At 33.7% G+C, this 13,611-nt stretch overlaps 3 protein-coding genes across 6 annotated transcripts; 2 read left to right on the top strand and 1 right to left on the bottom strand.

Moving 5' to 3' along the window:
* The first annotated feature begins 15 nt into the window (after positions 1 to 15).
* On the top strand, positions 16 to 5,903 carry LOC136341245 (pancreatic triacylglycerol lipase-like). 2 transcript variants are annotated; one of them, XM_066286017.1, is made up of 7 exons: positions 18 to 476; positions 3,648 to 3,753; positions 3,985 to 4,184; positions 4,239 to 4,418; positions 4,762 to 5,010; positions 5,377 to 5,561; positions 5,649 to 5,903. In XM_066286017.1, the coding sequence occupies exons 1-7, from the start codon at positions 419 to 421 to the stop codon at positions 5,901 to 5,903; spliced, it is 1,233 nt and encodes a 410-aa protein (XP_066142114.1). In that variant the 5' UTR covers positions 18 to 418. The 2 variants fall into 2 exon arrangements, with proteins under 2 accessions (XP_066142124.1, XP_066142114.1); XM_066286027.1 differs by lacking the exon at positions 3,648 to 3,753 and having other exon boundaries at positions 16 to 476.
* A 15-nt stretch (positions 5,904 to 5,918) lies between these two features.
* Positions 5,919 to 13,119, bottom strand: LOC136341255 (phospholipase A1-like). 3 transcript variants are annotated; one of them, XM_066286051.1, is made up of 6 exons: positions 7,238 to 7,664; positions 6,963 to 7,179; positions 6,757 to 6,906; positions 6,469 to 6,707; positions 6,227 to 6,417; positions 5,919 to 6,173 (listed from the first exon to the last, which is right to left on the bottom strand). In XM_066286051.1, the coding sequence occupies exons 1-6, from the start codon at positions 7,275 to 7,277 to the stop codon at positions 5,934 to 5,936; spliced, it is 1,077 nt and encodes a 358-aa protein (XP_066142148.1). In that variant the 5' UTR covers positions 7,278 to 7,664; the 3' UTR covers positions 5,919 to 5,933. The 3 variants fall into 3 exon arrangements, with proteins under 3 accessions (XP_066142148.1, XP_066142143.1, XP_066142134.1); XM_066286046.1 differs by lacking the exon at positions 7,238 to 7,664 and adding an exon at positions 12,758 to 13,119 and having other exon boundaries at positions 6,227 to 6,707; positions 6,963 to 7,187; XM_066286037.1 differs by having other exon boundaries at positions 6,227 to 6,707; positions 7,238 to 7,675.
* On the top strand, positions 8,330 to 12,614 carry udt (protein undicht). Its single transcript, XM_066286007.1, has 12 exons — positions 8,330 to 8,704; positions 9,201 to 9,446; positions 9,508 to 9,684; positions 9,743 to 9,871; positions 9,926 to 10,135; positions 10,191 to 10,241; positions 10,296 to 10,461; positions 10,515 to 10,754; positions 10,808 to 10,965; positions 11,023 to 11,172; positions 11,230 to 11,328; positions 11,393 to 12,614. The coding sequence occupies exons 1-12, from the start codon at positions 8,668 to 8,670 to the stop codon at positions 11,581 to 11,583; spliced, it is 1,854 nt and encodes a 617-aa protein (XP_066142104.1). The 5' UTR covers positions 8,330 to 8,667; the 3' UTR covers positions 11,584 to 12,614.
* Positions 13,120 to 13,611: the final 492 nt, after the last annotated feature.

Below are 13,611 nucleotides of genomic sequence, written 5' to 3'. Positions count from 1 at the left end.
CCGCAAACTTCTTTGAAAGCAAATGGAGCGGTTCCACTAGATGGCTACCAAATCACCGAAAATTTAATTTCTGATCTATTGCTATTGTAGTCGTACTGTGGTGCTGATTAGGATCCTTTCCGTGGGTACTTTCGGTCAAGTTCAAGTGCAAAAAAAATATCTAGGATGCGTCTACGCGATGATATCATAAATAACTGTCGGGCCCAATTCTACACAGAAGGACATTTTAGCATACAAATTTAAGAAGTGCAGTTTGTTAGTGTGACCGGAATAATTAAAAATTGACGGTAGTCGTATAAGTTACTTATTTAGTGGCCATTTTAGTGATTCAGTATAGGAAAAGTCATGCAAGACACTTATGGATGGAAAAAGTTGTGTTGGATCAGGTTGAGGTGAAGATAATGTGGGTGGTTTACGTATGTGTGAAATGGAAGGACAATTTTTTGTTTTAGCTTTCTTAGGTGCCCTCATGGAATGTAAGTGTTTGTATTTTGTTTGTAAAAATATTTTCTATATAAAATGAAAAACTAGACGATTCTGCAGTAGCGAGTTGTGCTTTGCGAGTGGTATGAAATTTGGCAGAACTAGATTGCATAACGAAATACATTTTAAATTCCGAATTCGATGAATTAGTTTGTCCAGTAAAATAGCAATTTTAATGCGGTTTTTTTATTAAGAAATGTATGAAACAGATACCATGTCTTTGTACATTCTATCTGAATTAGTTCATAATGCGCAAGAACTTCCGCATCGTAAAACTTGCAAAATAAGTTGAAAATATATTGGAGTGCAAAATTTACCGCGCTCTTAAATTTTTACAAATTTTTGGCAATTAAAAAAAATTGAAACTTTTCTTAAATCTTTTTCACAATTTATATCCACAACGTTTCTTCTTATTTCAACTTGTTCAGGTTACTTTTGCTTGTTTAGTCCAGAACAACTCGAGTATTGCATTTTGCTGAGTATCAGGGACAAATGAGTGTCTCAAATTAAGTGACATTACTCCAAGTTCTTGTGCCATTTTCAGTTTCGACAAGATTGCTAGTAATGAAAATATAATTTTCAGTTTCTTATTATTAACAAAAAAATTATAACAGTTGAACAAGGAGCGCAAGCTGTTGCCTTGAAAGGTGATGGACGCAGTATTCGTTACATATCTAAATGCCTTATGAGTTCCTCGAACTATTATATTAGATGCGTTACAACGTTTCCGGGAAACTTGAACAATTCACCAGAAATCCAAGACAAGGTGGACAAAGAACCACAAGTTTAATTGAAGATCGTTTCATTAGAATGCAGTTGTAAAAGAGTCGCGGTCATAGAAATATCGTTTCCATTGATACGGTTCGTAGACGCTTAAATGAATCTAGAATAAATTCTAGCTCTTCCACGAGATCTCCACTGACGGTAGATGACTGATATAGATTCATTGGGATGTTAACGAATGGGGTGCAATACTCTTCATCGATGAATCCAAATTCAACAGATACTGATTTGACGGGCAGATGAAAATTTGGAGAAGAGTTGATGAAAGTTTTGTAGAATGTTTTTTTTCCTTAGAATTCAATTTAGTGGTGGTGGCGTTATGATGTGGGCAGGTATTTCCCTAAAGGTATATACAGAACTTGTCGCAGTTCGTGGTGGTAATTTAAATACCGAACGATAAATTCAACAATGTTTGGACGCACGTGTAGTGTCATTTGCGCCATATGTTGATGAAAATGTTTATTTAATGCATGACAATGCTCGTTCACACATTGCAAAGACAATTCAAGCATATTTGGATAAAGTTGGTATTCCTTTATTACCGTGGCTTCTGAGGAGTCCAGACTTAAACCTGATAGAACATGTTCTGGATATTCTGGACCAACGTATTCGTCGTAATCATGCTCAGTTTCAATCCATAAATCGCTTAGAACAGGTACTTTATAACGAATAGGGGCCAATTTCTTACGAAGAATTTACCGCGTTAATCCGTAATATGCCCAATTGCATGTACGTCTTGATTAGCGCTTACGGAGACAAAACACGTTACTAAAAGTGTTGTTTTTCAGTTAGAAAGTTTTTACGTGAAAACATGTCTTTTTTGGTAGCAGATTGTCATCTTTCTTTTTTGTCATGATGTTTTTTTTCTCTTTTCATTTTTTCTTACTGTGCAAAAAATTTTAACTTCCCAATATTTAATTAACTTAAACTTTCAACTAGTTACATTGTAATTTTTTTCTTAAGACTTGTTTTCTGGAAAGATTTAAGCGTCCAGTTAGTTTTGCAGTCCAGCATGGATAGTTTTTTACTCTTACTATTTTCTTAAAAATGTTCAGAACAAAAATTCATTCAAAATATTGGTAATCTTTTTAGTTTATTAGCAATCTTCCAAAATTATTTCGCTTCTTTGAAATATATTCATCTTAAGAAATTCAGTTTCTCAAATAGGAATTTTGGAATTTGTGTGCGTGGACTATTGCGAAGCTATTCATTTAACCATTCTCCCGAGTTTATATATGAGGTTTTTGGTTACCAAATTATTCCTATAAAATTTCAAAGTTTTCCTCTACTTAAATTTATTGAAAAATTTAACGTCTTAAAGTGGTGGTTTCTAAAAGTTAAACTATTGAGTACCAAGCTAAAAGGTTCATTTTTGGGGATTATTCTTTTAGGAGTTTTATCAAAAGTCATCGAAACGGTGCAAGTTTTCACGATTTCTTTCAAAATTCGAAATCTTACCTTATATTTCTTAATATACAAATTTCCTTTCAAGACGTTTCTACTTATTTACTTCAACAAGTATTGCGTGTATATAGGATAGGTACACACATAACACGGGGGCATGTTTGAAAAAAAAACAGGCGTAGGCAATATGGAAAGTAAAAATTTCAGGTCAGCTTAGGATGAAAAACTATCATCTTCAGAGAAATTTAAGCTGTAAAGCTTAATGACAATTTAACTTACCAATGAAACGAGTAAGATTGACAATAAACTCATCGCCGTAGAAGTACCCAAAATACTCATTGGAAACTCATTACCGACACTTCACACTTTCATTAATTAGAACGCAAATAATAGCGAAAAATTCCAAGGAAGGTTATTACGCTTATTAAACAAAAACATTATGATTGCATAAAACTATTTCGACATTTTCCTAGATATCATTTCACTGACGTAGGTCTGATATTTAATTAACTGCAACCTGGTTGTAATACGTTGAGCTATTATTATTAATATGAAATAATAATCCCGTTCACAATATAGGTAATACATTGTTGAGTATCGAGGTTAACGACATAAAATTTAAAAGTAATTAACCGGTGAAGCAAACTTTTATAGAGAAAGAAGCTAATCTCAAAATACCGGTACCTAGTTATAGATAGTACCTATCTTATTTTGTATTAGATAATTGCCCCAGAAGAAATGTGTTCTATGTCGTTTTCGTGTCAATTTTAGTTCAAGGCTTGTTTCGTGTCCGCAAATTCGAAAAAGTATACATGAATAATGTAGTAACTATGTACATATCATAGATTCGCATTCACTAATTTAATATGAAACTTGACTTGAGTTGATATTGTGTTGAAAATAAAAATCGGTCTTGGGGCACCATGATACCATCCTTCCTGGCATGTACCATTGTACTATGCCTTCTTCTATTCCAGATGTGTACTCTCAAGCTCCCCCGGGTCCTATTGTATACCAACACCAAATTCCCAACAGACTCCAACGAACCATATCGTTCGGAGCATGCCGAATTGTAATAAATCCGTAAGTAACTCTCCCCTGAAGTACCCAAAATGTTCCTAAAATTTCACGTGACTTTTAAAAAGTGGCAACAGCGCGTTGTTCTATTGTTTCGGAATTGCAAATCAATTACCGTTGCGGAATACTACCGTGTTGTCAGATTGCACTAAATTTTAGTTCATTGTTCGACATTTGAAACTATAGAAAACTTTTTTTGAAAATACATTTTTGGTCTAATTTGAAACATCCTCTCAGGCAATGTCCAGATCCAGACGTAACCTTCTGGATGTATACCATGACCCACCCAGAGAATCCCGAGCAAATCTTTGCTGCTACTCACGTGAGAGGCACCAATTTGGACCGGACCACTTTTAATGCTAGCAGGCCTACCAAAGTGATTGTTCATGGATACAATTCTAATATGTTCCTGACTGCTCTTGCGGCCCTTAGAAAAGGTGCAATCTTTAATAACTTCTAGTTACTAAAATTTCAAACCTTGGATTTTATAGAATATCTGAAAACTAATGATTGCAACGTGTTTTTCGTGGACTGGAGTCCTTTGAATCAATCGCCATGTTATCCGGGAGCCGTCTGGAATGCCCGCCATGTGGGGGTATGCACTGCTCAACTCGTTGAACGAATTAAAGATATGGGTGCTACGGATATACATATCATCGGATTTAGTTTAGGTAAAACACATTTCATTTGTAAGAGATACGAATTTTTGTCACGTCCGGCTGCGGTCATTTAATGACAAAATATTGGATTTAAGATGAACGAAACGGAATCAGAGTTCTCGATATGTCGATATTTCGACTTCAGACTATCAAATATAATACTGATCTTATAATATGTCATCTTCAGAGTAAAAAACACCTTTAGGATTTATTCAGCATTATTTGCATTTTTTTTATATATAAGGAAGAATATAACATAGATGGAAACGTCGGTATTCACGGCCTCTAGAAGAAATAGACATATATATATATATATATATATATATATATATATTGATTTTTATTCTCATTATAGGCGCCCATATTACAAACTACCTCTCCCTAGCCTTACGCCCTTACAGGCTGCCAAGGATTACAGGCTTGGATCCGGCCCTGCCTGGATATATCAAAGCTGGTAATGACGATAAGCTGGATAAAACAGACGCAGAGTTTGTGGATGTTTACCACACTAGTGCTTTCATGCAGGGGAAAGCTGAGGAAAGCGGACATGTGGATTTTTACTTTAATGGAGGCTCCATCCAACCCGGATGCTGGGAGACTGACAGTAACTAAATTGTTTTCTCTTATTATATTATCAAGGGAGGTCATTAAAGAAATCTCGTATTAGACGACAAAATAGAATACAGATTTAAATTGTCCCCGCTTTTAACCTTTTTTTTATTCAAAAGCAAAATTTAAAAAAATAAATAAACTTCAAAAAATAGTATTTTTGTCCTATTTAATGCTGCTTTAAAATTTAAAAAAAATGTATAAAACTAGGGTGATGATTAAGCCATTTGCTATTTATCACCGAATATCTGATTGGTAACAAGATATTAGATAGATTTATCCAAGAGATTCCTGTTACCTTTCAACATGTACTTATTTTTTATTAATGGTCATCCTTTATTTAAGTAAGGGAATTTTTCAGACTTTTTCTCTTGCAATCATCACAGAGCCCCATTATATTATGCGGAATCCATCAATTCCCGTGTGGGGTTTTGGGGATGGAAATGTGAAAGTTTTGTGCAGTACCTTTTAGGGGGCTGCCCCCCTAACGAAGTGCAGATTCCATTAGGAGAAAGAGTAAGCAGATATGTGTTCGGAACTTACATGGTAAGTGTATCTTAGGCTTTCTAGGGAAACTAATGTTAAAGTTAATTGCATATTAACTTTGACCTTAAAGCCGCTAATGTTTCTTAGGTCATAACTGCTTCCGCTACTCCATTTGCAATTGGGCCTTACAATGTGAGTTCCAAGTTACTAAAGCCAGTGAAAACCATTCCCGAAATACCTCCTGATGCCTTTAAACTGGCCTTTCCCATACCAGAAAAGCCCAAACTCTATATCTATGACGAGGATGATTTGTTTAAAGAAGTTCTCAAGGAAAAATTTCCTAATGATCCTAGAGTACAAGCACAGCTTTTGGGGAATGATTTTGATTTGGATGGGGGCTGATGAAAAAATAAACAATTTTCAATACACAAATCATATTTTATTCTTATCCTCTGCATTGACGATTAAATTTTCCGCCAATACTCGACTGTAATAGATGCCTTTAGCAGTAGTAGGAGTGGGATCTCCTAATGGGGTAGGGTCTCCAGCACAAACTCCTAACTTCTCAATGTCATTAAGTGTGGCGCACTTTGTAGCCATATATAAATCTTCATTAATTAGAGAACTGGCGAAGATTTTCCAGGATATTCCATGACTGCAAGCTTCTATGAACTATATAAGTTACCGTTATGAATTGTTTGCCTAGTGCGGAAAATCATTTTGACCTGTAAAATTGAACACCCAGGCTGAGGAGGACCACCTCCGTTAGGGTAGAAATCGGCATGACCTAGAGGGGATTTAAATCCCAAATAACCAGCACACGTATGGATTATATCCACAAAACTAGCATCGTTGCTGTTAAGTGTTCCTGAAGGAAGCAACCCAACGTCGAAGCCTGGTAAAGCTGGGTCGAGCCCTAAAATCGGCTCTTGTTGATAATTTTTGATATTGAAATAATTTTTAATACCAGTTATTCTTGCAACTTTTCCCTTTTTTACTTCTCTTCCAGCAAAGCCTGATACGTGAGCACCTAAACTATGACCAACCAAATGTAAATCTTCAGGTTTCACCCCTACTTTGTCTACAAGGTAGTTAAGATAGCTGCCATAATACTGTCCAACTTGAGGGGTTGAAGTCATAGGTAATGGATAAAAAGGGTTACCAGAAATTGCGCTCCAGTCCATGACCAAGATGTTGGCATCATATCTGCAGCAATTTATGAATAATGCATTCTTTTGGTTTAATTATTTGGTACCTGTGCAAAAACCCATTTCTAATTAAAACACACGAGTCTTTACGCCCACCAGACATCCATCCATGAGTAATGATTTTTGTAGGTTTGGAGATATTTACGTATTTAGAGAGGGTTGGTTTTGAGTCTATATACACTCCGTCCGGAAAGTCTCTATAAAAGTTCGTGCAGACAGAGTGTTTAAAAGTTCTGTGGATGGAAAGATTTACCGAGAGAAAAACTCAAATTTAACATCCCTTTCGAGGTGGGCCTGATCTAGTAAGGGAAATATCCTGGTGACGTTGTTAGATTTGAAATAACCAATGATCGGATTATTTTCATCATCTGGAAAGAATATAAAATCCGTCCCAAATCCAGGATATAATTCTTGGAGTTCGCCTCTTGAATATGTATCAGCTTTTGGTTGGGCTGTTACAATAACTGTTCCTGCAGTACTAAAAAAAATTAAAAATTTGTTTATTTGGAAAACAAAATTAACTTTTACCTAAGATTACGCTCAAAACTACAGTTTTCATTCTCACCATCACCACTATTCGACACTTTAAAATATAAAGGTGATTTCCCAACCAGCGTGTTATCAATGATTTTAATGGAACCTTGTATAAACTTTTATACTAAATTCATTAACCGCGATAAACCCACTATCATACCCCTCAAAAAATGCTAATCGCTCAGGTGTTACATATTTTATGCAAAATTAAATATTCACACTGCTAAAATGGTGTATACTCTTCCGTATCTCGGTACATATTTTAATACTAAACTAAGGTAGAAGATTTTTTTTCGAAAAATCACGTTTGGGTAAACTGATTCAGATACATATCTAAGTTTGTATATATACGGGGAGTTTTTTTTTGATGATTTAGTACATAGATAATTTATTATAAAATAATTACTTGTATTAAATAATTGTACAATTTACTTACAATATATTTAGTATCTTTTCGACCTTCAAGTTGGACTAAGAATTTAAAGTCACGTTTTGCATTGGTTTAAAATACTTTTAGCCATTGGTTAAGATTATTACACCTTGATTTATACCTAATCTTTAACAATAAAATTATTATTTAAAATGCGCATTCTAATCGTCGTTAGCTCTTCAAAAAGCGCATACGTAATGACGTCACTCCAAGAAAATTATTTAAATTACTATTGAATTAATTGAACCATCAGGGCTAAATTCTATAAGAATATGCGAGAGTGAGAAAGAGAATATTTGGCGATTTTAAAGTCGAAAAGTTCAATCGGTGACCTGATTTATAAAAAAAAGTGTTTTTACTCCCCAACGTTGAGATTAGTACCTATCAGGGTTTTGTATAATTCGCTAAATAGTTTGGTTAGGTCCATAGACGTTCTTCTGAATCCGCGCGTCTATGGTTTCGTCACTAATGACAGTACATTCCGACATTCGACAATTTTCAAAAAGTTTAGGTTATGTTGTGATTAGATACAACGATGTCGGAGAAGTAGATTTAGTAATCTATTGTAGGATTTCAAAAAAATTATTCATACTATTTAAAGGGAAAGTCGCTTTGTAGTATTACTATTATACGTTTTTAAGGCTACAGATGCATCATACGCCGATGCAATTTGCAAACATATAAGACATACGATGCTCTGGTGCCATCATATGCTCTATATTGCAACCATATTAGTACCTTAGTTGCCAAAAGAGACCACCTGTAAAAGTATTGCTATATCTATTACTTTTAAATCGTTGATTTTAAGTTGGGAAAATAGAAACACAAGCTAAAGTTCTTATGGTTAATAAATAAAGTTAATTGGAAACCGTTTTGGGTGTGCCTTATTCTTGTATAATAATAATAAATTTAAAACTTGAATTTTCAAACTTCGACTCAGTACAGGAAACAGTATAAAATTTTCTATAGCTTCATGTAAACTTACAATTTAAAAATGTATCTTTTAAAGCTTCTTGTGGTTTTGTTAATGCGTAAGTAAGAAACTTCAAAGGTCTCTCTTTGCATTATTATTTATGGTATTTGCTATTAATTTGTACTCAAACTTGCTTATTGCAAAAATTTCCATTGAATATGTAGTAGACCTCAAGTGCTTCCCAGATCTTTTGGCAGCAATACCAATAGCCATAACTGGATAGCCCTTGTCTAAAAGCAACCAAACGCCCAAATAGTAAAATTAACTTTATGATCAAATAATGTGGTTATCTATTTTTTAAATTCAATTAAATATACAACAAATTGAGTAACATGGTGAGATCTATCAGTCATGAAATTAAATATCTTCCTGTAAAGAGCCTCACATTCAATTACAAAACTTGAAACATTGAAATTGATTTTCTCCAATATATACAAAAACTACAAGGTTCTTTTTAGCTAAGAGTTATCCAATGCATGTTTTTTGTACTCCCAACTACAATTCTATTATTTAATACCTTTAAACTTGCTATTCATCATAAAACTCTACTTTAGGTAATCACACCATGGCCTTAAACTGCACAATTCCAGCAATAATCAGAGGGGCTTGGTTTTCATGGGAAAACAGAAACACCTTGACAGAATTGGATGCAACCACCATGACTGATAGAGGCACTTGCATAGACATTAGAGATGATTTTCACGTAAACTATACAATGGTATTTCACCGAGAACATGAAAACTGTTACATTTGCGTAAAAATGTTGGTGAGAACTGTGAATGTGCTTGAAACTATGGAAAGTGGGTTTATATGCTCCTCAGGGAGTTTTTTTATGCATTAAAATAATAATACAAAATTTAGGTCCGTGTATCAATGTAGCACATCATTATGAAGCCACTGTAAGCAGGGTTTGTCAAGCTCTAGATTTGCATCAGCAACTAATTACTTTGTTTTCCGAAAATTATGTCCCAATGAATTGCAGGTCTTCTCTTGAGGGAGTATGGAATTTTGCATATCAAAATAGGTTTAAGTTTACTGGTTAGTTAAAATTCGCCGAATTATTTCTTATTTGGTGCTAATTATTGTGTCTGCATAGGAGAGTGTAAAAACCCTGATGCTCAAATTAGAGCCTGTCAAACTGCAGGCTCTCAATTTTCAATCACTAACCAGAAATTCAATATAACTTACAAGAAGTGCGAAGGCATGGCTGGGACTTTTGATGGAGGTCTGAATTCAGATTTTCCTTACAATATATAGTTTTGAAATTGTCTTTATTTAGTGGTAGAATACAGCTGTCTTGGAGATTGGTTTGTAGGGAAGAACCACTATTTTGCAGTAGCTAACACAAAGGAATCTAGAAAGGACGAGAAATATAGGTGTTTCTTGAAAAATAGAGATGATGATTTGTTTCTCGGTGTGTCAATTACGGCTGAATGCGGAACGCTGAAGACTGTTGAGAAGAGTCCTGAGAGGCTGCACGTTAGGCCTGGTAATGTGGTGGTTTGGAGTTGTTTTTGGTTATTGAGGTAGATTTAAATCTTTAGTTAAAGCTGAAATTGTGGAACCGGGTTGTCGATTGCCACAGAATTTTTCGGGTAAATTATTAATGTTTTTCTCTCGAATAGAAACTTTAATATCTTTCTTATTAGGCGAATGGATCAATACAGCTAATATAGATGCAGATGTTTTCATAAATGAAACTCATATCATTGAAACTTATTACCCTGACGAAGGTCGATATAGGAGAACAGTTTATGTCTGTAAGGAGCAAAGAGATACTAGAGTTATGATGTCTAGATTAACAGTGGATGGCTGGTAAAGCATATTTATTAGGTCAAAATTCTTATTTCTGAGTGATTTTCTTTTAGTCAAAAAGATTACATTTGCTTTGATTTTGTGCCTCAACACCATAATTTGATTCGATACAGAATCGGCAAAACTGCAGTTATTAAAGACGATTTCAGTACCGTGTGCTCCTGGGTGCAATTCCAAAATGACGCAAAATGGCGTTATAATTTATTTTTAAAGAAAAACCCTGTTCCCATTAAATGCCCAGTAGCTGGAAAATTTAATTTTACTCAAAAAGGAGATGTGCCTTTTGAAACAAGGTAATATTTAGTATTGATTTCAGTTGTATTGAAAAATTAACTTTTTTGTTCAGAATTTTGGGAGGTGTAACTTTGAGTCCTCGACCAAATACATATTGCAAGGAAAATATTTCTGATTTTTCTGTATGTGATGAGGAACAAAAGGAAGTGACTATTGATGAGAATTATTGTCTGTCAGTGGACCATAGGGGAAGACCTGTAGATATATATAGTATTTAAGAAAAAATGTTGGGATAATTGGCAATATGTACTAATATTTTGTGTCTAGGCGACCCTGACTATAAAATGAAATGCATTGGATTCTGGAAGGAAAACCTGAAATCGTATCTCATTACTTACGACGAATTGGACCCTTTTTCGAAGTACCGCTGCTGGGTATATCAGAGGGCTGATTTAAACCGGATTTTAATGTCTCAAGGTTTAGTTGTAAATTCATAAGAAAATGTGATTTTTTATATGTTTATCTTTTGTTCAGCTATTGGTCCCTATTGTGATTTGAATCAAACAGTATATTCTTGGAATTACACTGAAGGCGCTACAGTGGCTTTGGAAATGGAAGAGTATGAAAGAGAACGTAAGTTTTATGTTCTACTGTAAGAATTTGAAGAGTGCTTATATAACGTATTCTGTTTTTTTAGGTGATCAATGTCCGATGTATTTTGACGATGGCTCGAATCCGTACCTAGATCCCGATTCTCATATTATTCAATTTAATTTTGGTTACGGGTTTTTTAGAAGCGGGGGAGTAAGTTTACAGTGCCATTTTGGATTGACAATTAGTCTGTTCTCAGTATTTTTATTAAGTTTTAATTATTTAAGACTTTTGTAATAGTTTTGATATGATGTCTTTAATTTTTGAAGGCTGATTACATTTCTCTTTAAAGAAATTTTATTACATATCTGAATCTCAAACAAAGTAAGATATCCTGAATTTGAAGTTAAATTGTGACAAAATGGCATCCACATTAATGATAAAAAAATATTTAGTAGTATTAGGAAGTCAAAGGTATTTTGTATGGGTTAGATCTGCATATTGTAATGCGCCATTTTTTATGAAGTTAAACTTTATTTGTTTGATGTGATTTAATATTGCTCTGATGGATAATTGGTGTGGTTTAGGCAAAATTAATACAAATAATACAAATTTTGAAATTTAATATCTTTTGCCAATGTAGGAACTTTCTGTAACAATATCACTTGATATTAGAATCTACCTATGGCCAAACATTGTGTGTGTTACTGAAAAATGTTCCTAACTCAACAAAAAGGAACGGTCTTTGTGTTAGCTCTGCATCAAACGTATGAAATTTCAAAATTGATGTTAATTTTGCCTAGACCACACGAGTTATTGTATTTGGAAACGCACCGTCCATGCTGTACTATAATTTATGTTTTCCGTGCATTTTATTGCATTTTTTATACATATATATTTTTTAATACTTGATAGGAATGCTGAACTCTTAAGAATTTAAGCTGTTGGGAAATACGAATATTTGAGGAATTTGTTTAGGCAACTTTATCATTTTTAAAACATATTTACTATGGTAATTATTGGCCGCATTAGCTATCAGCCAAAAATACTAATAGGAGAATCTCTCTTAAGTAGTATAAGCAATTGTATCATATATTTTAAGTGCCTAAGGTCCAAACAATTAAAAAAAAAATAAAGATTCTAATGTGAGTTAATTGAGTCTAGGAGTGCGAAACCTACTATGACAACAGGATGTTAGGAAAATAACTTTCACAAATTTAATCAATGATTAAGAATGTCCTTTTGAACAAAAAAGTTCCGTACAACAGGGGTCGTAAATACAACCATTTCCGCAGAAAATAAAAACATCTTTTGAGAATTGGCAACGCCACGTTGTGTTTTATTTTATTTCGTTACCTCCCTAAATGGCCGCGTCAACTAAATATGTACTTTTACATGGATTTTTTGATAAGTTTTACGACTAAAAATTAAACATGTGATTTTTATTTTATTATTTTGATAAGCCACTTACCTTATTGTCATCTCTAGTTAGCATAACGTGTTACGTTATATATTTTACACCACTCACATCACAATCAAAAACACAAATTTATTGTTTTTATTATTATACATTAAATGTTCGAAATGTCCACCGTTTAAGTCCATGCATCTACAACAGCCTTTTAACCATTTTTCTCGTACATGATGAAAAATTTCGTTTGTCGAGCTGGAAGTTTTCTTGCTGGATAACGATTAGCGTAAATGCTTGTCGCTTCTTCGGAATTGTGTAACGCCTTCCCATAAATGAAAAGTATATTATGATACTCGTGTAAAGAATACATTTCACATAGGTGCTGTTGATAAGCCGAAATATATTCGTGTACTAATAAAAGGTCAGGTTTTATCAGCTATCGGATATTAAGGAATTGCAAAAAATAATCATAACAAAAATAAACTGCGTTTCCTCAGTCACATTCAGTGCAGCGTTGGTGCATAAGTTATATTATTAGTTATTAATTACGTTTTAAATTGCTTTTGGCAATGTTATTGCTGAATAACTTAAAATTTTTTTGTTACACACCAAACAATCAACATCTGTCACGTTTTTTATAATTTTATTAAGATTTTAAGTTTATAGCTCTTTGGGTACTAACTTTAAAATTATTTTTAAACAAATAAGTTTTCGACACTTGTAGTAAGAAACTTTTTTGTTCAAAATAATATTCTTAAATCATTGTTAAATTTACGAAAATTATTTCTCTAATATGTTGCGTATTGGTTCTTACATATGAAGGTAGTCGAACAAGTATGATAATACCTAATTTTACATGTAATGTAGTCCCAAAATCTTGGACAAATACCACATCTTGAAAAGAACTAGCGCTA

Source organism: Euwallacea fornicatus, chromosome 1, assembly GCF_040115645.1.
Source record: "Euwallacea fornicatus isolate EFF26 chromosome 1, ASM4011564v1, whole genome shotgun sequence".
In the NCBI taxonomy this organism is placed as follows: domain Eukaryota; kingdom Metazoa; phylum Arthropoda; class Insecta; order Coleoptera; family Curculionidae; genus Euwallacea; species Euwallacea fornicatus.
This window is presented reverse-complemented; position numbering and strand designations above follow the sequence as displayed.

What these genes read in the sequence shown, in the direction of transcription:
- LOC136341245 (XM_066286017.1), top strand. Translation starts at nt 419, where the DNA reads ATGTGTGAAATGGAAGGACAATTTTTTGTTTTAGCTTTCTTAGGTGCC. An exon ending in CTTAGGTGCCCTCATGGAAT is followed by an intron (nt 477 to 3,647) that starts GTAAGTGTTTGT and finishes CTTCTATTCCAG; the next exon opens with ATGTGTACTCTCAAGCTCCC. An exon ending in TGCCGAATTGTAATAAATCC is followed by an intron (nt 3,754 to 3,984) that starts GTAAGTAACTCT and finishes ACATCCTCTCAG; the next exon opens with GCAATGTCCAGATCCAGACG.
- udt (XM_066286007.1), top strand. Translation starts at nt 8,668, where the DNA reads ATGTATCTTTTAAAGCTTCTTGTGGTTTTGTTAATGC. An exon ending in AAATAGGTTTAAGTTTACTG is followed by an intron (nt 9,685 to 9,742) that starts GTTAGTTAAAAT and finishes GTGTCTGCATAG; the next exon opens with GAGAGTGTAAAAACCCTGAT. An exon ending in GGCTGGGACTTTTGATGGAG is followed by an intron (nt 9,872 to 9,925) that starts GTCTGAATTCAG and finishes GTCTTTATTTAG; the next exon opens with TGGTAGAATACAGCTGTCTT.
- LOC136341255 (XM_066286037.1), bottom strand. Translation starts at nt 7,277, where the DNA reads ATGGTGAGAATGAAAACTGTAGTTTTGAGCGTAATCTTAG. An exon ending in AAATTTGAGTTTTTCTCTCG is followed by an intron (nt 6,907 to 6,962) that starts GTAAATCTTTCC and finishes GAACTTTTATAG; the next exon opens with AGACTTTCCGGACGGAGTGT. An exon ending in CTGGGTGTTCAATTTTACAG is followed by an intron (nt 6,174 to 6,226) that starts GTCAAAATGATT and finishes TAACTTATATAG; the next exon opens with TTCATAGAAGCTTGCAGTCA.